This window comes from Nomascus leucogenys, chromosome 6, assembly GCF_006542625.1.
Source record: "Nomascus leucogenys isolate Asia chromosome 6, Asia_NLE_v1, whole genome shotgun sequence".
Lineage (NCBI taxonomy): Eukaryota > Metazoa > Chordata > Mammalia > Primates > Hylobatidae > Nomascus > Nomascus leucogenys.
In genome coordinates, this window is record NC_044386.1 from 95,594,994 (window position 1) to 95,620,034 (window position 25,041).

The 25,041-nt window shown below is 53.0% G+C and overlaps 1 protein-coding gene and 1 long non-coding RNA gene across 7 annotated transcripts in view; one reads left to right on the plus strand and one right to left on the minus strand.

The window, feature by feature from the left end:
• TMEM266 (transmembrane protein 266) overlaps positions 1-25,041 on the plus strand; it is a 144,892-nt gene that overhangs the window by 102,643 nt on the left and 17,208 nt on the right. For all 6 annotated transcript variants that reach the window (XM_030814829.1, XM_030814830.1, XM_030814834.1 and 3 more), the window contains 3 exons: positions 6,636-6,692; positions 7,822-7,960; positions 12,364-12,479. In XM_030814829.1, the coding sequence (XP_030670689.1) occupies positions 6,636-6,692; positions 7,822-7,960; positions 12,364-12,479 (312 nt within the window). The remainder of the gene's footprint in view (positions 1-6,635; positions 6,693-7,821; positions 7,961-12,363; positions 12,480-25,041) is intronic.
• Positions 11,695-19,125, minus strand: LOC115835521. Its single transcript, XR_004030571.1, has 3 exons — positions 17,732-19,125; positions 15,343-15,581; positions 11,695-13,276 (listed from the first exon to the last, which is right to left on the minus strand). It is a non-coding gene; the product is annotated as an uncharacterized LOC115835521 (long non-coding RNA).

A 25,041-nucleotide genomic window follows, 5' to 3' on the forward strand; every position in this document is an offset into this window, starting at 1 on the left:
AGGACATTTTATGAGTTGTGAAACTGAGGCCTGGAGAGGTGCGGAAACCTGCCCAGGGCCTGCAGGAATGGCAGGCGGTCCCAGGCGCAGGCCTCTGGGTGGGTGAGTGGGCCTCTGCCCCGGCCTTTGCCCACCCTGGAGCTCTGCAGGCTGCTCTTTGAAGATGGGCTACTTTGCTCATCTTTGACCCACGCCACAGAGCTAGGCCCAGAGAAGGGGAGTGTGAGGCTGGCTTGGGCTCCGTTTGAGGACATCTGTTCAAATGGGCCAAGCTGCTTGACAGTGAGACAGATGCTGTCAAAGCAGTCAGAGTGGGTGCCCCTCATCAGGCAGGCTGTGCAGGGGTCCCTGCAGGGGTCCAAGGTGACAGTGGATGCCTGTGAGACTTCCTGGGCCCCAGTCTTCCAGGTCATGCAGGGTCACTGCGCTTCACGTGGCCCTGCAACACCAAGAATATGCAGGGCCTTGCAATCCAGATGGAGAATTGTGCAAACGTTCCTCCAAAGCGCAGCCCCACCCTTGGCTGAGGCCAGGCCCAGCTGGCTACTTGGAACTGGGAAGCCTGCTGCTCCTGCCCCGAGACTGCAGGAGTCCTTGGGGCCTCCTGGCCAAGACCAGGCCACCCTGCAGCAGGGCCCAGTGCAGGCCGTGGGGTGTTGGCCTCGTCCCTGGGGTCTAGAAACGCCCAGGCAGCCCCAGCTCTTTCCCTGGGAGAAGAGAAAGCGGAGCCGCGGCTGGCCTTCTAGACAGGAGCCTCAGGCAGTGGTGGCAGCAGCTACTGACTCTCCTCTCCCTCTCTTCCTCCTCCCCCTCTCTTCCTCCTCCTTCTGTTGAGGTGAAATTGTCTTCACATAACCCTTTTACAGTGGGCAATTCCGTGGCATTTAGTCCCCACACAGTGATGTGCAGCCGTCACCTCTACCTGATTCCAAAGCACTTGCATCACCCTCAGGAGACCCCATACCCAGTAGCAGTCACTCCCCCTTCCCCCTGTGCGGCCGCCCCTGCCAGCTAGTAATCTGCTTTTGTCTCGGTGAACTTAACTCTTCCGGATATTTAATGTAAAGAAAATCTTACACTATGTAGTCTTTTGTGACTGGCATCTTTTATTTAGCATGTTTTCTCGGTTCATCCACGATGTAGCACTGCGCACTTTCCTTTTTTCTTTTCGAGACAAGGTCTCACTCTATCACCCAGGGTGGGGTGCAGTGGTCCAATCACAGCTCACTGCAGCTGCAACCTCTTTGGCTCAAGTGATCCGCTCACCTCAGTCTTCCGAGTAGCTGGGACCACAGTCGTGCACCACCACACCTGGCTAATTTTTGTATTTTTTTTGTAGAGATGGGGTTTTGCCATGTTGCCCAGGCTGGTCTCAAACTCCTGAGCTCAAGTGATCCTCCCCACTTGGCCTCCCAAAGTGCTGAGATTACAGGCAAGAGCCGCTGTGTCCAGCCCCAATTTTTCTTCTCCTCACCAGTGTGAGACAGGTGACAGTGTCAGCTACCACACAGATCTTCACATTTCTTATTTTGGCCTTGTAGTTGGATCCTGGAATCCACGTCTTCCTCTTGCCATTGTAGTTTAACCCCAGGGAAAATTTGTCCAAGGGCAGATCTGCTTCTTAAGGAAGTGCCAGGGGTCAGCCCCCAGCGCCTGGTACCCATGGTGGCTGTTCCTTAGACCAGCCTGCTCCCCTGAGCCACACACCACCCTACGCCCCCAACCCACTGCTGGCAGTGTTGGGAGGCCACGGGCTTGGGGCTAGACACGGCTGCTCCCTTCTCCCTGGCTGGTGGGCCCCACATGCAGATGTCTCTGCAGGGCACAGGGGTGTCCAGCCCCCATTCTGCTCACTAAGAGGTGATCTGGGGATCTCCCTCTGCCTTTTAAAAATTTGCACAAAGCCAGCTTATAGACTAACAGCTACTTCTGCCTACATCTCCCAAGGTTTCCAAACTCTGGCAGCCTCATCAGGCCCCTCCCCAGGGAAAGATGCTGATTCTGCTGAGGAGAGGGCCTCGGCCTCAGGCAGCAGGAAGGGGCAGGAGCCCTTTCTGTCATTTGGCTGAGGCAGGGCCTGGACCAGGTGCAAGGCTTGGGACTTCCCACTCTCCCCTCCTGTGGCCTGAAGCCTGGACCCCTTCCTTCAGAGAAGTCAGCTTTTCCTTCCCTTGGAAGAGATGAGGGGAGTCCCTTCTTGAGAGCAGGGCTTGACCAGGAACAGAAGATGAGGGCACCTGAGGCAGAAGGCAAGAGGGGTCCGGGGACCAGAAGGTTCACCTGCCACTCTTCACACCTCAGTTTCTGTGTCTCTCAAATGGTATAAAAACTTTGCTCATAATACTCAATAAATGGCACCATCCTTGAGTGTTTGCCAAGGCTGTAACCTACACTGCTTATCAGAGCAGCCTCCTGAAGGCAAAACTGGGATGAAGGAGGCTGAAAACCCTTAGCCCCAGGTGGGAAAGGAGGAGGCTGAAGCTGGGGACTCCAGCTCCCTCAGATGCTCCTTCAAAGCCCTTTGCAACTTTTAGGGGCCAGTATTGCAAGGCCACCGCCCTGGGGCTGGGGCTGGGGCTATGGCTGGGGGTGGTTCATCCCTCATCGTCACCCTGCTTTTTTAGTGAGCCGTGTGCCTCGCTGAGCTCTGGAGCAGCTCTGAAGGAGGCTGCAGGAGGGGCGTGGATCTGCTTTCAGTCCACATCTGTCCAGAGATCCGGCCAGTGTCAGGTGGTTAGTAAGGAATGGTCGGAGCCAGAAAGAGGACTAGACTCTTCACTCCCCAACTAACGCCCTTTCTCGTTACTGCTTGTGGGCCTGTGGTCTCCTGTTGTAACCCGGGGCAGGGTCGCCTCACACATCCCTGCGGTTCCGTCGGGTGCTCCAGGGGAGTTTGTTTAAAAAGCATATTCCGCGGCTTGTGCCCAGAGTTTCTGATATCCTGGCTCTCCACGAGAGTCCAGGAATCTGCGTTTTACATAAACCCCCTGATGCTGCTTCAGCGGGGCGTCCTTGGCTGCACACTGAGAAGCACAGGCAGTCAGTGGGTTAGTCCAGCCTGTGTTTTCGGAGGTGTAAGTCTATGCTCGGTCTGTGCGGGGCAGGGCAGTGAGGTTCTGTCCCTGCCTCCGTGAACAGTGGGTCTCGGTAAAGGTGTCTGGGGAGGGGAAGGATGCTGCGGGGGAAAAGCCAGCAGGTGGGGTGTATCAGCGCCAGGGTCACTCTGGCCTTGACCCTGACCTGGAGCCACCGCTTCCCCATCTCTAGCAGGAGGCCTGGCTGGGAGGTGTTTCCCGAGCCCTCTCCGCAGTGGCCTCTTGCTGTTCTGTTTCCATGGGCTGAGCTAAGAAGGAAAGGCTCCCAGAAGAGTGGGGCTTGAGCCAGGCCTCCGAGGATGGTTCCCCTGTGGATGGGCCAGCACAGAGCGAAGGCAGCAGCTGGGATTCTAGCTGTTTCACCTGCTTCCCTGGCACTGCTCTGGTTCATAAAGCCATTCAGCCCCTTTCCTTCCCGGGGCACAGAGGCTCTGGGTGTGCTGTCTGCTGCCTCCTCTTCCTGCTCAACTTCTGCTGGCTGAGTCCCACGCCTGGCTGGCTCCCTCCACCCCTCACTCTTGGGCCTCTGCCTTTTCAGCTACGAAGAGTGTTGTTTCTAAAGAAGCATGATGATTCCTTTTATTTGAGGATCCTAAAGGAGTCAGATTCATAGAGACAGAAAGTAGAATGGGGAGAGGTAGAATAGGGCGTCACTGTTCAGCAGGTACAGAGTTTCAGTTTGGGAAGGTGGGAAAGCTCTAGAGGTGCATGGTGGTGGCTGCACAGCAGTGTGAACGTACTTAACACACTTAGACATTTCAAAATTGTTAAGATGGTGTGTTTTGTGTTATGTGTATTTTACCACCATTTTAAAAGGAGAAGAAGGGGGAGAAAGAGGAGGAGCAGTTGCCATAGCAGAAATTATATTTGCACCAGGCCCTGTTCCCATCTTCCCAGCCTGGACTTTTGTTTTGGATGCCCCAGAATTGAGAGTTCAGGATAGATATGGCTATTGTAGCATTTCAGAGGAGACAAACACGAAGTTTCAATCTCAGCACAATTAGAGGGGTTGCGCAGCAACGAAAGAAACCATATGGCTGGGCGTGGTGGCTCACGCCTGTAATCCCAGCACTTTGGGAGGCCGAGGCGGGTGGATCACGAGGTCAGGAGCTCGAAACCATCCTGGCTAACACGGTGAAACCCCGTCTCTACTAAAAATACAAAAAATTAACTGGGCATGGTGGCGAGCGAGACTGTCTCAAAAAAAAAAAAAAAGAAACCATATTATTATGTGGTGTGTGTGTTTTGAGACCGAGTCTCTCTGTCACCCAGGCTGGAGTGCAGTGGCATGATCTCAGTTTACTGTAACCTCCGCCTCCCAGGTTCAAGCAATTCTGCCTCAGCCTCCTGAGTAGCTGGGATTACAGGTGTGTGCCACCACACCCGGCTAATGATTGTAGTTTTAGTAGAGATGAGGTTTCACCATTTGGCCAGGTTGGTCTTGAACTCCTGACCTCAAGTGATCCGCCCGCTTTGCCCTCCCAAAGTGCTGAGATTACAGGTGTGAGCCATCGCGCCTGCTTGTTACATGGTGTTCTTACACAGCTGAGTACACTCTGCAGAACCAGAAACCTCTGGGTCCAAATGTTGCCTTCATTCCTGATTGTTGTGTGGCTATGGGCAGCTTCCTTAACTTCTCTGACCCTTTCTGTAAAATGGGAATCACATGTTAGGAGGGCTGGCCCAGGGTCTGGCACTCACAGACATATAGTAGATGGCAGATATTATTCTCATAAATATTTGGAATAATTATAACTTGTAACCCACCTCTCTGCCAGGAGAAACTGAGGCCAAGGGACGGAATTTGACTTGCCCAAGGCCACACAACCAGCCCATTATTGAGCTATGATCTCAAGACATTGTGGCCACCCCACCCAGATCTCTTCCCACCCCTGCAAGCTGTCTTGCAGTTAAGCATGGGGCCACCCACCCAGAGACCAGGAAGTTATAGCGGAGCGGACTTCGGGCTGCCACATGCTCCCCTCTGTACTCGGAGAAGGCAACATGACTGTCCCCCACGAGCATTCACCTTCCCATCCCTTCAGAGAAATCAAGATTGTCCTTCACGAGAAAGAGCTGGATTTTACCAGCCAAACCTTTCTGTGGCATAACAGCTGTGGGTGATGATCCTCCAGGCAGCTTCGCAGGGTTCAGAAGGCTAGGCTTGTACTACAGGCATGCGGAAGAGGGGCACCATCTGGTGTGAATCACTGTGAATTAAAGTCATCTTGGCTCAAGGAAGAGCCTGCAGACATTGCACCGGCATCTTACGAGACCAGCATTTAGAGGCTTCTTTGGAGAAAGATGTCCTCTTGGTGAGGAAACCGCTCCTGAAGGCAGCACCATTCAGGAATTATTCATTCATGCACTCATTGTTCATCTGTCCACAGTGCATAATCGCCTGGTGGCTACTGTAAGCCAGGTGTTAGGGATAAAAGAGAGAAAGCAGACCAGGTCCCTTGAGCCTCCACTTGGGGATGGGGAGGGAATCAGCACAAGGTACTGTTGTGGAGGGTGACGCCCAGAGACCATAGGAACACCCAGGAAGGAGGCGTCAGCTGAGCCGGGGAGTGTGCAAGAGCTTCATGGAGGTGACGTTTAAGCCAGAAGGACAGGAAGGGGAAAGCCCTGCTGGCTTAGGCACAGGCCAAGCTGCTGTTACAAGAAAACCAAAACACAGGAGCTTAAACAAGGCAAGGTCCATTTCTCTCTCATGGAAAAACACATTAAGTGATAGGTAAGGCTTGGGGCTGTTGGGGACCCAGCAGGCTTCTGTCTTGTGGCCTGGCCCTTCTTGGTTGAAGATGGCACACCACCACACTTCTGCACCCAATTCTAGGCCTCGGGAAGACGGAAGGAGGAGGAGGAGCCTAATTCATTTAAGGGCTCGACCTAAAAGTTGTACTGGGTGCTTCTGCTTGCTACCCATTGGCCAGAATGTAGTCACATGGCCACTCCTAGATGCAAGGAGGGCTAGGAAATGTATTCTTTAGTTGGGTGGCCATGCTGGAGCTTCAGTTATGCTGGAGCTTCAGTTACAGGAAGGAGGGAAGAGATCTGGGGTCGGGGAGTGGAGAAGGGAGTCAACTGCGTTTTTGCCACATGCAAGACAAGGCCATGAGAGAGAGAGCTTGTATGTTTGAAGATTCGTAAGTGGTTTGCAGCATGACAGGAGTGGCAAAAGATGACACAGAAGAGGAGGCAAGGTCCTAAGTATCCTTCCAAGGGATTTGGAGTGTATTCTGTGTGTACAGGGAGCACTGCAAATGGCATCAGGAGTGCCCAGGTGATGGCACAGAGATGGGGGGTCTGAGCCTGCAGGCAGAGGAGCCAGCAGGAGGCACGGCCACCATGAAGGCTGGAGCTGGGGCACTGGCAGTGGGAGTGGAGAGGGCACAGGGGCCGAGGAATGCTTAGGGGATGGCGAAGACCTTTTCCTTTTACTGAATGCGGAAGCAGAGCTCTGAGTGCTGAGCTCTGGAATCTTCTCGGCTGGAGGAGGACCTGGAGAATAACCACTTTCTCACTTCCTTTCCTCAGACTGTTCTACGGATTGTGGTGCTTGGGATCTGGGATTACATCGAAAACAAAATAGAGGTAAAGACCAATGTCCACCCCCAAAGCCCCCACTCAGCCATCCTGGAAGCTGGAAAACGTCATGTCCCACCCATCCCAGGGTGGACACCATCAAAAAGGCTGGCTCCTTCTCCCACTTGACCTCTGTGGCTGTGCATGTTGGGTGGGGCAGGGAGGGGAAACTCAGACTGTTTCCAGCAAAGGAATGTTCTAAAACATTCGTTTAGAATGTTAAAAGGAATGCAGAACTCCTTGAAGTTCTGCAAAATTTTACAATTTGAATCAATTTGAAAAGGTTTTGAAATGTGTTTTAAAATAAACCTAAGTGGAAAGCTGAGCGGGAAACTGTCAGCGTGTTTCTCAGGCTGGGTTTCCGTTCTGCTTCCCGCCACACGGGTGGGGTGTGGTGGGTGGGATGAGGTCAGGGAGGCCTGGCTGTCGCTGGCGGTGGCTGTCGCTGGCGGTGTTGTGCACACAGACAAGGCAAGGCGGTCAGGATGTGCTGCCCACTCCTTCCTCACCTCTCCATCTACATTTCAGCCTCTTTGGCCCAGTGCTGGGATCTGACACAGTGCTGGGATCTGACACAGTGGGCCTGGCCGATGGATGGCTCAGAACACCGCCAGGCTGGGGCAGGCAGATGGAAGGGCAGGACCCCAGGCTTCATTGTGCAGGCTGGGCCCACTCCTCGCCTAGCCCTGCCCCCCTGGAGGGTTAGAGACTCTGCACTGGATAGAGCTGAGATGCCAGTTCCGGGCTCCTGTTCCCCCTGGGGAAAGAGGCACCCTGAGCCTGCCTTCAGCCCCTGCCCTGCCAGGGAGGGATCCAGCTTGGCCTCTGCCCAGGGTCTGGGATACCAGATGCAGGCCCTATCTTGAGAAGGGGCAAGACAGCCCAAGGCCATCTGAACTAAGGGCTGGAGATGGGCTGAGGTCACTTGGAGGACAGAGTGCACTCAGGAGAACATCTAGGAGGAGGAGGCCCCTAAAGACTCAGAAGAGTCAGGAGGGGCCACCAGGGGTGGGGTGGCCTTCTGGTGGGGGCCCGGGCTGCTGGAGCAGTTGGGCAGCACCAACTGCTTTGCCTGACTGACCCCTGGTCCCGGACACGCAGCAGGACCCAGGGCACTGAAATGCGCCTCCTCTCACAGGTGTTTGACGGGGCTGTGATCATCCTATCTTTGGCTCCGATGGTGGCATCCACTGTGGCCAACGGACCCAGGAGCCCCTGGGACGCCATCAGCCTCATCATCATGCTCCGGATCTGGAGGGTGAAGAGGGTCATTGATGGTGAGTGGCCTGAGAGGGGTGTGGTCAGTGGGGCTGCTCCAGAACCTGGGGCTTTCAACTGAGAGAGGAGACGCCGTGTGATGGGGGTACACCCTGCTGGCGTCAGGACGGAAGGTGAAACTGTCAGTAGGGAGAGGGGCCAGCTGTCCCTGCTCACTTGCCGTCACGCATTCACGCACACTGCCAGGGTGTCGCATGTACACGCTGAGCTTCCCACTTCCCATTTAGGGGCCAGGTGTTCATTCCCATGCAGCTGTTTACTGTGAGCCTGGAGGGCCAGCCTCCATGCAAACCCTTAGAGCAGGGCCTGCCATTCTGGAAGGAGCAGACTTTTACACCCTGGGTGTCTCGATGCACACCTGCTGCTGGCTCCCCCGATGGCCGCCAGCCTCACCACTGGCTCTATCCAGGTCTTCTAGTCAAGGCCTTGCTCCCTGCAGGCTTTGTCTCACCTTTGAGTCCACCAAGGACAAGCTGGCTGCCCACAAGCCCATTGACCTGCAAACAAGTAGAGAAGAGAGCTGCTGGCAGGGGCTGGCTTTTGGCCTGTGCTTCTGTCATCTTTAGTGATATGCCTTTCCATCCCTGGGTCTCCATTCGCAGAAAGCATCTGGTCTACTCCTTTGTCATTGCTTTATCATTGCCTCCCCACTGGGCCACTCTTGTCTGGAAAGCTGTGCCCTGACCTGGGTGGCTCCTATGTTTCCAGAAGGTGGTGACAGACCAGAGTGTGTGGCCCAGAGGACATGGGGGACAGAAAACCCACCCCTGAAGAATGGTGCAGGATACTTGGGGTGGGGGGTGGCCCAGAGGATGACAACACAGGCAGAACACTGAAGTCATCTTACGGAAGGGGGAAGACTCACGTCGCTGGGCTCCAGAGGGTGTCCTTGGTCCCTGAGGACAGGAAGAAGAGGCCCACCCCACCTCAGCCAGATAAGGAACAGAGCCACTCAGTGGGCTGGTTAGCCTCCAAGAGAGCTCCCCCTAGAGTGACCAGGAGGTTGTACGGACAGTGGTTCCCAGCATGTTTTGTTGGTTTGGTTTGGTTGACAGCAAAGCCCTTTCTTCAGCAAAATCATACCCGATCTGTAAAAGAGATTGCAAGTGGAGCTGTTTTGGTTGACTTGGAGTGGAGGGGCGTCACAGCCCACCTACTTGCCTTCTCCCTTGCCCTCTGAGGCTCCTCTAAGGAACTGCCAGGCCTTCTGGAGCACAGTTTTAAAACCACTGGGATAGATGCTATGGTCTTTTCCAGCCCTGAATTTTGATTGCAGATGATAGAAATTGTAGCCATGAGAATATTCCGCCAGCATTTGCCCAGCAGGTGCAAGGCAGAAGCTGTCATCCTCAGGGTGGGCTCCCTCTCCCTGGGCCTCACCCTGTGTTCCACCCTGCGAACACTGTGGGATTTGGTCTTGATGAAGATGCTGCCATCTTGTCAGGGATCCCCTAATAGGGAATCTTCATCAAACTGGAATGTGTTTAGGTCTCACTTCAGAAGCCTTCAGAAGGCTGGGGAGGCTCTGGGACATCACCTGGTTCACTCCCCTCATTTGACAGATGGGGAAACTGGGGCCAAGAAGGATGAGGGTCACATAGTGAATCAGGCTCAGAACCAGAAGTGGAGCCTAGGACCCCTGACACCCACCAGCGCTCTTTCGGCTGCTCACTCCCTGCAGTCTGCTCAGGGCCCTGTTCTTGGCTCTGTCCATGAGAACATCCACCCCCCCTCAGGGCAGGAACAGCGCCTTCTGGGTCTTTCTTCCAGCTGTGGACAGCTGCACACCCTCAGACTAATGGATTTTGAGACCCCCCTTTGTGATGCTCTTCCCAGCTGTCCCGCCCTTTTCCTGACACATCAGGCATCACGGAGCCACTGGGAGCCTCAGGAGAGAGACTTGCTGGTGAACAGATGGGCGTTAATTTGCTACTCTTGCAAATTAACCCTGGGTGTGAACTGGCTTCAGCAGAGATCTGAGGAGGCAGCGGCAGCTTGGGGCGGCCTCTGGACCTGGAGATGGGTCTCATGGACACATGGCCGGCCCTCAAGTCTGGAAGCAAGCAGAAAAGTCCCAGTGTCTCTTCTCTGCTGATTCCTGCAACAGCCAGGAAACATCTGGAAGTGCAGACGCTGTGGGTGGAAAGGAGACTTGGAGAGAGGAAATGTGGAGGGTTCTAGAAATCAGGAGCAAGAGAGGCATGTGACCGAGGCTTCTGAAGAGTCAGGAAGGGCTGGGTTTTGAGGGGTATGGGAACAGTGTGAGGGGAAAGGCTGCGTTAAAGTCAGGAGTGGACACAGACTTCCCAGGAGCCCAGAGCTACTCTGAACCCACAGAACCACCAAGGGAGGTGTCCATGGGACTACTGCTGGCTGGTGGAGCACGGGGCCCTCAACCTCAGAGGCCAGGCTTTCTCTTCTGGGTCTCACTATATCAGTTATAAATAGGATCATCTGAGTAACAGAGACTCAGAATAACAGTGTCTTAAACAACACGGAAGCGTATTTCATTCACGTGAAAGTCTGCAGGCCGGGCTTGGTGGCTCATGCCTGTAATCCCAGCATTTTGGGAGGCTGAGGCAGGCAGATCACCTGAGGGCAGGAGTTTGAGACCAGCCTGGTCAACATGGTGAAACCCCGTCTCTACTAAAAATATAAAAATTAGCTGAGTGTGGTGGCGCATGCCTGTAATCCCAGCTACTCGGGAGGCTGAGGCATGAGAATCGCTTGAACCTAGGAGGTAGGGATTGCAGTGAGCTGAGATCGTGTCACTGCACTCCAGCCTGGGTGACAGGGTGAGACCCTGTCTCAAAAAAAAAAAAAGGTCTGTAGGAAGGTGGCCCAAGACAGAAATGGCTTTGACTACAGTCACTTACTCCCTGTAGTCAAGAGCCCAGTCTCCTTCTGTTTTTCTGTTTTGTTGCTCTGCTGCACTTAGCCTACTTTTCAAAGTCACCTCATGGTCCAAGATGGCTGCTTCCATGCCAACCATCACATCCTCATCCTAGCCAAGAAGAAGGAGGAAGGGAAGAGGATAAAGAGGCAAAAGGAAGGCCCACTGCCTTCTCATTTTAAACACTGTTATCCAAATATAATTCACATGCCATAAAATCCACCCATTTAAAGTCCACAATTCAGCCAGGCATGGTGGCTCACACCTGTAATTCCAGCACTTTGGGAGGCTGAGGCGGGTGGATCACTAGAGGTCAGGAGTTTGAGACCAGCCTGGCCAACGTGGTGAAATCCTGTCTCTACTAAAAATACAAAAATTAGCCAGGCGTGGTGGCGGGCACCTGTAATCCCAGCTGCTTGGGAGGCTGAGGCTGGAAAATCACTTGAACTTGGGAGGTGGAGGTTGCAGTGAGCTGAGATCACCCACTGCACTCCAGCCTGGGTGACAGCAAGATTCCATGTCAAAATAAAAGTTGACAATTCAGTGGTTTTTAGTATATTCATAGAGTTCTGCAGCCATCACCAAAAAATCTAAGTCTGGAGTGTTTTCATGACTCACTTCCCATAACCGCCTCAGCCCTAGGCAAGCACTAAGCTGCTTTCCATCTCTATAGAGTTGTCTGTTCTGTTCCATTACATTTCATATAAATGGAATCATGCAACATGTGGCTTTTCTCTGCTGGCCACTCTGATTTAGCATCATGTGTTCGAGGCTCATCTGTGTTGTGGCTGGTGGCAGGACTGCACCCCTTTTCATTGCCAAGTAGTACTCCACTGTGTGGCTAGACCACAGTTTATTTACGCATTCATCGGCTGATGAACATTTGGGTTATGTCTACTTTTTGGCTATTAGGAATAATGCTGTTATGAATGCTCGTGTGCGAGTTTTTGTGAAGACACATGTTTTCCTTCCCCTAAGGTACCTAGGAATGGAATTTCTGGGTCATATGGTCACTCTCTGTTTAACACTCTGAAAAACAGACAAACCGTTTCCCTAAGTGGTTGCACCGTTTTGCTTTCCACCAGTGTGTGCAGGCTCCAGGGCTGCCCCATCCTCACTGGCCCCAGCTCCTCTGTGAAGAAGGCTCCTGCAGCTGCTGCATGCCACCTTCACTAGCATCCTATGGTCCAGAGGGTGGTCTTGTGGCCACCCATAGCTGCAAAGGAGGCTGGAAAATAGTCTTTATTCCAGGCAGCTGTGCACACAGCCCAAAAGTACGGGATCTAGCACCATGGAAAACAGGAAAACAGCTACCCTGGACACCATGAGTGGAGGTTGTGGCCCTCTGTACTTTCTGGATGCTGTCGGGTACCTGGACATTTCCCCTTCTAGATCCACAGAAATGGCCCAGGGCCTCGAACCTGCTGCTGGCTGAATGCTGGGCCTGCCCTTCCCCAGTCCAAGCCCTGCCACTTCTGAATTCTTTACAGGGCTGTCTCTGTCTTCCAGCCTACGTCCTGCCAGTGAAGCTGGAGATGGAGATGGTTATCCAGCAGTACGAGAAGGCCAAGGTCATCCAAGACGAGCAGCTGGAGAGGCTGACGCAGATCTGTCAGGAGCAAGGGGTAATGCACTGCCACTTTCGGCTCTGTCCGTGGTCTTGCTGGGGACACTAGTAGTGCCTAAAGCCAGGGGTTGCTAGAGCTGCAGGGGCACCAGAGGTCAGGGAGTTCCTCCAGCCCCTTGTTGGACTCATGGGGAACCTGAAGCCCAGAGAAGGGGACACATCTCCAGGGTCACTGATGTATAGCCCAGCCAGGCATGGACTCAACCCAGACTCCCAGGCCAGGGTTCTTTCCACTGTAGCATGGTGACTCTTCAACTCCCCCAACCTGAGCCTGCCAGGTCACCCACTCAGTTCATCAGAGTCTTCTCGGAGACATGGTCAGTCTCTAAAGCCAGTGGCTAATTCTGTCTGCTGAGGGTTGCTGGGCACCATGGTATGCCCATTGCCATGCGGGATGCCCAGAGCCCCAAAAGGTGCTAGCAGTGCTCTCTACCCTCCAGGAGCCATGATGAAGACTCAGAGAGGCAGGTGGTGGGCCCTGCAAGGATGGGCTCAGCAGAGGCAAGGGGGACTGGCAGCTGGGCCGGGGGCACCCTGTCGGGAATCCAGAGACCTGCATTCAAGGCCTAGCCCTGCTGCTCCCACCCCCGCTGGACTCTGGCCAAGTCAGGCCACCCCTCTGCCCTCAGTTCCTTCCTCTGTAAGATGAGGTGGCTGCTCCCATGTGAGTGGGACAGGGGAGTTCAGAGGAGGGGGATCGGGGTACTCAGGAGCGGGTGGCTGCTGGATCCTGCAGCAAGGCTGAGAGCTCTGCAGAAGTGCAGCTCGGTGTGCAGGGAAGGGTCCGGTCCCAGCCTGTAAGGTGGGAATGCTACTGAGGGGACTGGCAAGGTGGTGGGAATGTGGGGGATGGGCCAAATGACATGCATGGTCATTCCCATTCTGCCTCATGGATTCTGGGGAGAGGACAGGGCCACTGCCCCCAGCTGCACAAGCCAGAGACGCTAAGCCTGTGGCTCTCTGTACCCAGGGCCAGGCGCGTTCTTCATGGGCGGTCTTCCAGCCCATGTCCTGCCAGTGAAAGTGGAGGAATGCCTGTGGCCGCATATTGATGTGGGCACTGAGCCCTTCTGGCTTGCAGTGCAGTGAGGATGGGCACCCCTGGGCTCCCTATTCCTCCCCCATTGCTGGGTGCCCAGGCAGTCTCCAAGGGGGTCTCAGGGTTGAGGTCTCACCTGGCGTACGGGCCCACTGTGTGTCTGCCCGTCCCATCAACCTCCTCTCTCATGTGTCTGGTGCATAAACACCCTGATTGTGCCAAGTGGAGTCACCTGTCATTTTGACAAGCCCTGTGCCATTCCACCTCTTGGGTTTTGGTTGCACTGTGCCCCTTGCCTGAATCCCTGCCCCTTGCAAGCTCTGTCTGTCTAATTCAAGTCCTGGCCTCTCTACAGAGCATGTTCCCCCCGCCAGTAGCCTCTGCACCTCTTCCTCCAGCCCTGCAGCAGCCCTCACTTGTCCACATTCACAGGGCACTGGGCACTCACTGCCATGGTCAGTGCTCCTTTATGCCTGGGGCAGCTCTTCCCACTGAAATGGATGCCCCCTGAAGGCAAGCCTTGTCCAGCTCACAGCCAGCCCCAGCCAGCACTCTGCGCGTTGGAGGTCTCGGTAAATGTGTATTCAGTGTATGTCGTGGGTCTTGGTAAATGTGTATTCTGTTGCGGGTCTTGGTAAATGCATATTCACTGTACCTCTTGGCTCCTCAACCAACCCCAACGTCTCACAGTTTTGGGGTGGGGGACACGTCTGTGGAATGTCACTACAAAGTGATCCTGGGAAATGTCCCCCCAGGAACACGCACACAGTGTCTTCAGAATCATCCCCTCGGAATGTCTGTCAGGAAACCAATCTTTTTATCTGCTTTGGGAACACTATGACCTTTCGTTTCGCACAGAATGCCTGTGCGCGACAAGAGGGGTCATCAGGGGACACGGCCCTCAGGGGCAGGTTGTCCAAGGTGTCCTGAGAGCAGGGCAGGCTATGGAATCCTAGACTAGGAAGAGAAGCGTTCCCTTCCTGAGGAGCTGGCATCAGCTTCATTCATTCTCTTGCCATATTGCGTGGTCAGCCAGCAGTGTCCAGAGCTGCTCTGTGCTGGGCTTGTGCCGGGCATGCGGATGCCACCTAGGACAGGGCGTGACCCTCATCCTCACGGGGCTCTGGGTGACTCAGGGGGTTTGGCAGCCCATAAATAGGCAGTGGAAATCTGGTGCAATGCCTGCATCACACGGGCATGTCCCGGGCTCTGCAGGCCAGGGTGGGGAAGGCTTTCCAGAGGAGCTGACGTGGAGCAGAGCCCCGGGGAGAAGGCTGCCAGGCAGAGGGAACAGTGTGGGGTGTGGGAGTGGGTGCAGTGCCCCGGGGGTTTGGGGCCATTTAGAGGGTGAGCAGAGGGAGGCAGCGGGATTGGGGACAGGCTTGGGAAGGGGCTCTGTGGCTGACCAGAGAGTTTGGGCTTTATCCTGCTGGGACAGAGGAAGCCTGGAGGATTAAAAGCAGGACTGGGGGATCTGCTCAGATGTGAGTTGTTGATGGAGCCTTCTGGCTGCTGTTGGAGGCTGGATGGAGAGGGCAGGGTGGAGACAGGCAGACTGGGGACAGAGGCTGGAGAAGAAGGTGAGAGAAGCTTGGCTTTAGGCAGAGGGGGCTGCAGGGAAGTGGGGAAAGGAAAGCGCAGGGTGTCATCCAGAAAGCGGCTGGAAGCCGATCAGGCAGTTCTCATTCTGCTGTTGAACAGGAAAACAAATGCTCTACTTCACTGCAGTTGGCAACATGAAAGACATGGACACAGGGCTGCATCCACCCCTCATAAATTTGCAGCCCAGCAGGGAACGCGCTGACCCTGCCACATGCCTCACCTCAACCACACATGCGCCACGTGGCCAGGAGAAAATCCTAAAGGCAACCCCACCTCCCAGGGTTTCCACCATGACCTCTGTCCGGAGCCCCCCAGGGACCCCAGGTTCCTGCCGTCCTGGTTCAAGTCACCTCCACTTGTGGCCTCCTTCCCGGGGGTCTCAGCCGGAGGGAGACTCCCTTGCATTCTGCACAGGAAAGAGCCAATAAATAAAGACAGATTCCCTCTAGGTAGTGACATCTGGAAAAGAGATGAACAGAAACGAACCATTTTAATTTAAAAAACACCTGAAGCCTGTCATCTTAGTTAAGACAGCAGAAAGGGCCAGACAGGCTGGACTCCCAGTGGGGCTGCCGGGGAGGGTGGGGGGCTGCCTGGCCAGAGGGACCAGGAGGGCTGCTCTCCTGGAGTCTATGGTGCCTGCTCCACAGAGCGAAGCAGACAGACGCCTCACTCGCAGCTGTATTTTCAGACATGGTTTGAGACTTGACTGGGTAACAGATACCCTGGAGGAGATGAGACTGTGGGTCCTGGAATGTCAGTGATGGCTAGACCCTTGGAGACAGCAGCCCATGGAATGGTTGAGAATAAACTCGGTTCTAAATAGACTTTGAGTTGGCTTCGAACCCAGGTGTGTCTCTCTTTAGAACACTTACTGGCCTTGTGGCTTTGGGCATTAATGGGACATCTATGGGCCTTGGTTTTCCTAATCTGAAAAATGGGTGTAGTAATAGAATCCTCGAAGGATGGCGATGAGATCGTAGCCTAAAGCCTGACACGTGATGGGTAGCAGATGGGACCCCGCAGTCCACCAGCCGCGCCACACCTGCCCCACACACCCATTTTACAAATAAGAAAACTGAGCGGTGGTGGCTCGCCTTGGGGGCACACAGCTAGTCCAGGGGGGCATAGAACCAGGCGTCCTAACTGTGAACACTGTTCTTTTCCAGCCTATCACGTTGAGCCTCCTTTTTCCTACTCATGGCACTTCTTAGCACTCGGCAAAAGCATTGATCAGATGATGCATGAGGTATTTTATACTGCAGGTACAGACCTGGCTCCCCTCAGCTGTCTCAATGGCACCCCCCAACCCTGTTCCAGGACAGTCTAGTATTCTTTGTGACAAACTCTTGCTGTCTCCTTGCAGGAATTCTCAGAGTATAATGAAGCCATTTCCAAACTGAATTCACATATGCTGTCTGAAAAATTGACATTTACCAATGAAATGTGTTAGGGTCCCAGTTTAAATACAACACCTGGCCTGGTGCGATGGCTCACACCTGTAATCCCAGTGCTTTGGAAGGCTGAGGCAGGAGGACTGCTTGAGGCCAGAAGTTCGAGGCTGCAATGAGCTGTAATGATGCCACTGCACTCCAGCCTGGGCCACAGAGCAAGACTCTGTCTCTAAAAAAAAAAAAAAAAAAAAAAAACCACTTTCCACTCCCTTGCTCTCTTGCTGGGGTGTGTTTGTACAACTATTTGCCACAACTTCACCCAGCTGTTTTTAAAAAAATGAACTTTATTTTTTAGAACAGTTTTATATTGATCAAAAAACAGTGAAGCAGGTGCAGAGTTCCCTGTATCACCTGTGCCTGGCTGCCCGTTATTAACATCATACACTAGTATCATTTGTTACAATGAACAAACCCACATTGATATGGTACTCAGGTTTTCTTAGTATTTAATCTGTTATGTCCTCTATTTGCTCCATATCACATTCAGTCGGCACGTCTCCTTAGGCTCCTCCTGGCTGTGGCAATTTCTCAGACTTTGTTTCTGATGACCTGAAGGGTTTTGGGGAGCACTGGCCGGGTGTTTTTGTTTTATAGGATGCCCCTCTGTTGGGATTCGTCTGATGTTTTCCCCAGGGTAAGCCCGGGGTTGTGGGTTTTGGGAGGAAGACTGCAGAAGGAAAGTGCCATTCTCATTGTCTCACATCAAGAGGACACACTGGCCATGTGACTTCTCACTGTGATGTGACCTGGATCACCTGGCTGGGGCAGCATGGGTCAGGTGTCTCCACTGCACAGTTACTCTCTGTTTCTTCATCTTAACTTTTTTTTTTTTTTTTTGAAACAGTCTCACTCTGTTGCCCGGGCTGGAGTGCAGTGGCGCCATCTTGGCTCACTGCAACCTCCGCCTCCCGGGTTCAAGAGATTCTCCTGCCTCAGCCTCCCGGGTAGCTGAGATTACAGGCGCCCGCCACCATGCCCAGCTAATTTTCGTATTTTTAGTAGAGATGGGGTTTCACCATGTTGACCAGGCTGGTCTCAAACTCCTGACCTCAGGTAATCCACCCGCCTCAACCTCCCAAAGTGCTGCGATCACAGGCGTGAGCCGCCGCGCCCAGCCCATCTTAACTTTTTAAGAAAGATTACGTTGCTTCTTACCATGACCCTGTGGAGACTCTCAGATGAGCCTGTTGGCCGGTTTCTTGCATGAATATCTGATTCATTTCATCTTCTGTGCTACGTGGCAGTTCATTTCTTGTCACAGGCCCACACCCAAGGGGCTCCAGAACCACCTTCTATAACAGATGAGAGGTCCCTGGGAGGGCAGCTGGCCCAGTCTAGGATTTGGCAGATGGGGCATCTGAGGCTCAGGGAAAGGGAGAGGTGGGCCCAATGTGGCACAGCAGTTATGAGGCCAGGACGAAAACAGGTCTCTTGTCGCTCATTCCAGTGCCTTCCCTCCTGGATCACACTGGCCCTCTGGCTTTGACAGGGAAACAGGCTTCACTGCTTCCCTCATTCCTATGATCTCTTCTTGTTGTGGACACGCCTCATCCTTAACAGATTCCTACCTGGGGAGGGGTGCCTAGAGGATCCTGGGAGGGGAGGAGGACTCTCTGCTGGTCAGTCATACCATTCCAAAGCCCTGGCCATGCCTTCTGTAGTCCCTTCCAGACTCCCCACTGCTGTGATAGAAGCACATGGCTTCTGATCCCTGAATTCAGCAATTCCTTAGGTGGAAGTTCTTTTCCATTCTTTTTTTTTTTTTTTTTTTGGTGAGAGGTGGATCCTGGCCAGAATTTCATTATGAGTTAGGCTCGCTGGTACACAGATGGATTCCAAAGTCACGATGCTAGAGGCTGCCCTTCAGAGAGACAGTGTGGACGCCTTGTCTCTCTCTCTCTCTCTCTGTCTTGGCTGCTTCAGAAACCAAAGCCATTTTAGATGCAGCAGTTGAATCAATGCAACAATATACTCTTCTGACTCATCTCACGAAACCACCTCTGAGGTTTTATGTACCTCCATGAGCGGGATCTTGCTGTAGTTCCGAAACACATTCTGAAGTCTCCGTTACACCCGCTCTTTCCCCTTTAAGCCTGATAACAGCTTTTGGTACAAAATAGTACGATCTGACCTGGCCCACTGTGGAAGTTAGTTTCTCTTCTCTGAAGTTCTCCTTCCTCAGCACCATTCACCCTGAGATCATTGGCAAAATACTGAGGGTACGAGGCTCAATCCGGGGTGACTCAAGGTCCAGCCTCCAAGGAGACCAGTGGGACCTGTGAGCCCCTTAGGACATCCTTAGACCTTGGGAAAGGTGAGTCCCTTGTCGGGGAGCTTGGAGGAGTGGAAAGAATCCTCTTATTCGGGGAGCCAGCAAGCCAGATTCAAACCTCAGCCCCACCAGTGACCAGTTGTCTCCCCTTTAACCCCTGAGCCTCAGCTTCTCATTGGGAAAATTGGAGGTAACAAGGCCTATATCGTGTGGATGCCATATGCATCAAATTAAATCTGGCCTGCTGGAGGCTCTCAGTAAGGGTTAAAAAAAAAAAGGCCGGTGTGGTGGCTCACACCTGTAATCCCAGCACTTTGGGAGGCCAAGGCAGGCAGATCACGAGGCCAGGAGGTCGAGACCATCCTGGTTTACACGGTGAAACCCCGTCTCTACTAAAAAAAAATACAAAAAATTAGCCGGGCGTGGTGGTGGGTATCTGTGGTCCCAGCTACTCGGGAGGCTGAGGCAGGAGAATGGCATGAAACTGGGAGGCAGAGCTTACAGTGAGCCGAGATCATGCCACTGCACTCCAGCCCGGGTGACAGAGTGAGACTCAGTCACACACACACACAAAATAATAATAATAATACTAAATGTATCTATATGATGGTTGCTCATTCACAAATGCACTGTCAATGTTTTAGCTCATTTTTCCTTTGATGGTGAAAGTTGGCAGGCTGGGTACTATTAATCCCTTCACATGGAAAGACTGAGGCTCAGAGAGGCTGTTCTTTGGCCAGATCCTTTAGTTTTTCATGGAGGGACTAGGAAAGAAACCCAGCGCTTCAGTGTCCATTTCCCTGTGCCAGAAAGAGACATCTGCCTGAGTCACTGGTAGTTAGGGTGAGTAACACCAGCTGTTGCATCCAGCAAATCCAGAAATCTGTGTCCTAACACAGGAGGAGTACATTTGTCACTCTCATCATAGTCCAATGCAGGTTGCAATGGGACAGGGTGGAGGGACCCTCTGTTCCACACAAGTCACTCAGGACTCCAGGCTGCTTCCATTTTGTGGCTTTTTTTTTTTTTTTTTTTTTTTTTGAGATGGAGTCTCGCTCTGTGGCCCAGGCTGGAGTGCAGTGACATGATCTCGGCTCACTGCAACCTCTGCCTCCTGGGTTCAAGTGATTCTCCTGCCTCAGCCTCCTGAGTAGCTGGGATTACAGGCATGTGCCACCACGCCTGGCTAATTTTTGTATTTTTAGTAGAGACGGGGTTTCACCATGTTGGCCAGGCTGGTCTCGAACTCCTGACCTCAAGTGATCTGCCCACCTCGGCCTCCCAAAGTGCTGGGACTACAGGTGGGAGCCACCAAGCCCGGCCAATCCTTCTTCCTCCAAGTCCTCTGAGTCTTCTCCAGTCAGTGGATAGGAAAGTGAGGCTGAGGAATTGGGCACAGCAGGTTTTTATTGGCCAGGACTGAAAATGGTGACATTGCTCTGCCCCCGTTTTATTGGCAAGAGTCAGTTGCACAGTACCAACTAGGGGCACCAGATGCTGTCAGAAGTGGTCTTTATGCCCAAGAAGAAAACAGTCACCTGCACAGTCACCCAACCCATAAAACAAGGCCAATGGGCTCACAACATTCCCTACCCTTTCCCCGGTTCCACTACAGCAGGCAGCACAGCCACATTTATCAAAGTCCTTCCTGGGGGAATGCCATGTCTCCCTGGCCTGTTTCCTGAAGAAACAAGATGATAATCTTGACCCTGCAGGCTGTAGGCATTTCTGATGGAGGAAGATGTGGGAAGAGGAAGCTGTCATGCCCCTCCCTCCATCCCCTTCGCTGTCTTTCACATGGAGGAGCCAGAGCAGACGTGGGAGGTGGTGCGTGGTCTGATTGGGAGCCAGGGCCCATCTCTCCATCCAGGCCTCTCGCTGGACCCCATTGCCCCCTGGTTTTCTGGACCCCTGAGAGAATGCCAATGGCTCTGCCTAGGTCACTTGCCTCTGAGGCCGGGCTAGCAGCTCAGAAAACGGGCCAAAGGGCAGGAATAGCAGGAATAAAGCCATGGTTCCATGCTGGCTCTGGGGACGGTGCTTGAGGCTGGCTCATTCCAGAGAGCTCCTTCTTTTCCTACAGAGGCCACAAGTCCCCGGCTCAGCACAATAGCCTTTGTTACCTGGATTATTCAGGATCTCCACTGTGGGAAGTGAAATTTTTTTTAAGATGGGAAGTGATTTGTAAAACAGCCGATAGCTTTAATGACAAGCCTATTTAGCTGATAAAATTAGCCATCAGAGGAATAACTTATGTTATCCTTTTGCCATAATTTAAATTTATGGCCAACTACCAGTCATCTTCACAGTGGATGGAAAGGGGCCAAGGTCGATCTCAGCTTTACTCTGCTCCTAAATCATTAGTTTGCAACTGTCTCCTGATTTTTATTGTTACCAACAATGGCGAAACTAATGGAAATAAACATTGGATGCTATCCCAACAGCAGATGGGTTTGAAGGCAGGGCAGTCTGTGCGGACAGCACTAATAGGATGGAGCAGAATTACTGCTATTGCATTAGATACCATCGAGCTTCTGGCCAAAGTGTGCATTGATCAGGACAAGGCCCGTGTCAATTGGACTCCGCAACTGGACCATTAAAGTCGGAGAAGCGCTGGGTGTGCCCGTCCTGCCGCCCCGGTGGGTCTGACCCTTCCTGGGCTTGCATTAAAAGCCCGGCCCCAATGGAAGGGGCCAGACTCACTCCAGTAATGCATACTGCGGGCTTCCCTGTGGATCCCAGATGATCTGGGCAGGTTATCTGATTAGAAATACTTAAGCTAATGATGTGCACTAAATGGGGCTGTGACTGCACTTTAATTCTTCCCAAGCCTAGGGATGGTCTTTTTTTCCCACCGGGCCCATTTGCCAATGGAAGATTTGCTTCATCAAAGCCACCATGCACCTTCTTTTCCCAAGGCACAGGCCCGTGTGAGCACTGGGGAGCCCCGTCCTGTTGTGTTTCTTCCTGTTGTCAGCAGTTTGACTGCAAGGTGCTTCCGTGTGGGTTTCTGTGGGGTTTTTTGGTATTTATTCTGCTTAGGAGTTTCTTAAATTTGTGGATTGATGTTTTTTATTAGATTTGGGAAGTTCTTGGCCATGGTTTCTTTATTCATTGCACCTGTCTCATTCTTCTCCTCTTGGAGCTCCAGTTGTACCTGAGGCCATTTGGTTATGTCTCACGTTTCTCTTAGATCCTACTCTGCGCCACTATTCATTCTCTCTCTCTCTCTCCCTCTCTCCTTTTTTAATGGCTGTAAGTTTTGATATTTTTCTATAGACCTGTCTTCAACAACCCTACTATGTCCAATCTCCTGTTAAACCCATCCAACCAACTACTCAATTTCAGATACTGTATATCAAGGTTCTAAAAGTTTGATTTGATTCTTTTTATAGAGTCTAACCCTCTGCTGAAACACTACGCTCATTTTGTCTCTTTCTCCCCTATTTTTGTTAACATATTAATTGTAGTTATTTTGAAGTCCTTGTCTGTTCACTCAAATATTTACCCAGGTCAGCTTCTATTAACTGTTTTATGGCTTGATAACCAATCATGTTTTTCTGCTTATTTGCATGATTAATGATTCTCATGGTATGCTACACATCATTGATCATGCATTTTAGAGGTTGTGGATTCTGTTATCCTTCTCTGAAGAGATGGTTCTCTGGGAATGGGGCATTTTGGCAGGGAGGAGGGGATGGCCCTCAAGACAGCACCAAGCCTTAACTGCACTTACACTTCATTCCCTCCAGGTGGGGTCCTGGAGCTGGTACAGAGCTCGTCATTGACTTGGAATTCAGTGAGTCCATTTGCCTTATTGGACACACAGTGAAACTGAGGCCCAGGGAAGAAAAGAGGCTCACCCAAAGTCAGGGCGAGGGAGGGGTGATGGGCCAAGAGCTCAGCCTCCAGCCCCTGCTTTTCCCTCTGGTGACTTTCTGTTCTGGCCCCTGCTACCATCAAGCTGCCCTGGATTCTGTTGGGCTGAGTCACTTCCATCTTGCCTATAAGGCTGCAAGTTCCCTGGCTCAAGGTCTTGGGGGCTGGAAGCCAGGGGCGTGGGCTGTGGCCCCTGCTTTGCTTCTGAAGCACCATGTGGTCCTGGCCTTTCCCCCACCCTCCCAGCACAGGAGGCTCCTTCCCACCTCTGGGCCTCAGTTCCCCATCTGACTCATGAGGCCCCAATGTCCTAGCGCCCCTGGGAAACATTGCGGAGGCACATGTGGTCATGATAAGCATAGGAAGAGCCAGGAGCCCAGCTCTGAGGGTCCTGCTAGCACCTCCTGAAGCCCCCGTGGGCTGTCCCAGCCTGTGACTAGGCCGAGAGCCATTTGGCCCATGTGCGCTTCCCCTCTGAGGAGTCAGTCATTCCTTCTCAGGGCGAGATGGACAGCATCCAGCCACCCCACACCCTCTGGATGTGAAGCTTTCCAAAATCTGTCCCCTAAGCAGGTTGTCCTCTCCCTCACCCCCATTCCAGTCCACGCCATGTGCTGATATCGCACTTCCAAGGTAATTCTCTTATCCCTCCTCTTATCTCCATCTCCACCTTCGTCCATACCTGCTCGTCTCTGGCATGGACTGCTGCAGTAGCCTCCCAGCTGGCATTCCTATATCCACTCTGGCCCCATCCAATCTGTTCTCCATTCTGCGGTCAGCATGGTCCTTTCAAAATGCCCATCTGGATCACTGTGCACCGCCACTCCCACCACGCCACCCTTCTGTTTAGAGGATTCCAGTGGTTTCTGGTTGTTCTTTAAAACATCTTACTGTGGCTCCAGGCTCTGCCTGGTGGGGCCCCGGCTGAGCTCCCCAGCCCCTTACCTTCTGGCCCTCTGGCCCTTGTACACACCATGCCTCCCCTGCCATAAGTACCACCCCAAGGCTGTGCTTGGCTCTCAGAGGTGACTTGTTCCCTGCAATGCAGCTGACAGCCCCACTTGTTGGGGCTATCCAGGTTTTACCTGCAAGCTGAGGAAGGCATTTTCATTCCAAAACCTGTAACAGAATGTTAACATTGCCCCACCATGGTTTACTTGACTTCCTACTGAATGAATGAACGTGAGAACTGCCACACACTTGGAGTTCATCTCTTTAGCTGAAACTTGCTTCTGTGTATGTGCCTACATCTGCACATGTGGGCCTGGGGCTGGGCAAGCCCTGGCCTCTGGCTGTCTGGCCTGAATTCCAGCGGGACACTCTTGGGCAGCTCCATATCAATTACAAGCCATCAATAATGCATCCCTTCAGAGCAGCCAGGAAGCCATTAGCTAGCCTGCAGGCCTCGATGAGTGGCCTTGGAGAAAGTGGGCTGGGTGTGCCCATGGGAGGTTCAGATCAGCAGGGCAGGAGGGGCTCCCCCAGCAGAGCTTGGGAGGGTTGCCTTATGGGCCCTCAGTCGCCTCTGAGACCTTGCTGCCAGAGGGTTGGCTTGCACCCTGTGAGCTAGCCTCGCTTTCTCACTCTGTGAGCCCTCCAGCCACCTTTGAGTGTTTTAAGTGCTGGGTTGTCGAGGTTCAGTGTCTGAGCCCAGTGTGAGCCCAAAGTTAGGGCTGAGTCTGTGACCAGCATTGGGCTCAGTGTGTGACCAGGGTCAGGGCTCAGTGCATAGCCAGCATGAGGCCTCAGTCTTTGTCTTAGCTTTGGGACAGGGGTGCAGCTCAGTTGATGGTTGGATTTAGGGCCCAGTCTGAAGCCAGGGAGTTGAACAGGCTAACTGGTTTCATGCATTGATTTGTTCGTGTATTCAGCAATGTTTATTGAATGCCTCTTGCATACCAGGCAACACAACAGACAAGACCCCTGTTGGTTCGCAGATGATATTCCGAGGGTGGAGGGTGGCAGGGGTGCGCTGGAGCTCTCACTTGCTCACGAGAACCCATTGTGCACATTTCCCCCAGGGTGTCTGGTTGGTAGCTTGAAATCAGCCATGCTAGGAGTATGCCTTCCCCCCCAACCCTGCCCCACTGGAACACCACTGGGGGCTGAACAAGAGGTAAACTGATAATCCTTTGAAAATGGTGGTTTGTTTTCACACTGCTAATAAAGACATACCCAAGACTGGGTAATTTATAAAGGAAAGAGGTTTAATTGACTCACAGTTCTGCAGGGCTGGGGAGGCCTCAGGAAACTCACAATCATGGCAGAAGGGGAAGCAAACATGTCCTTCTTCACATGGCAGCAGCAAGGAGAA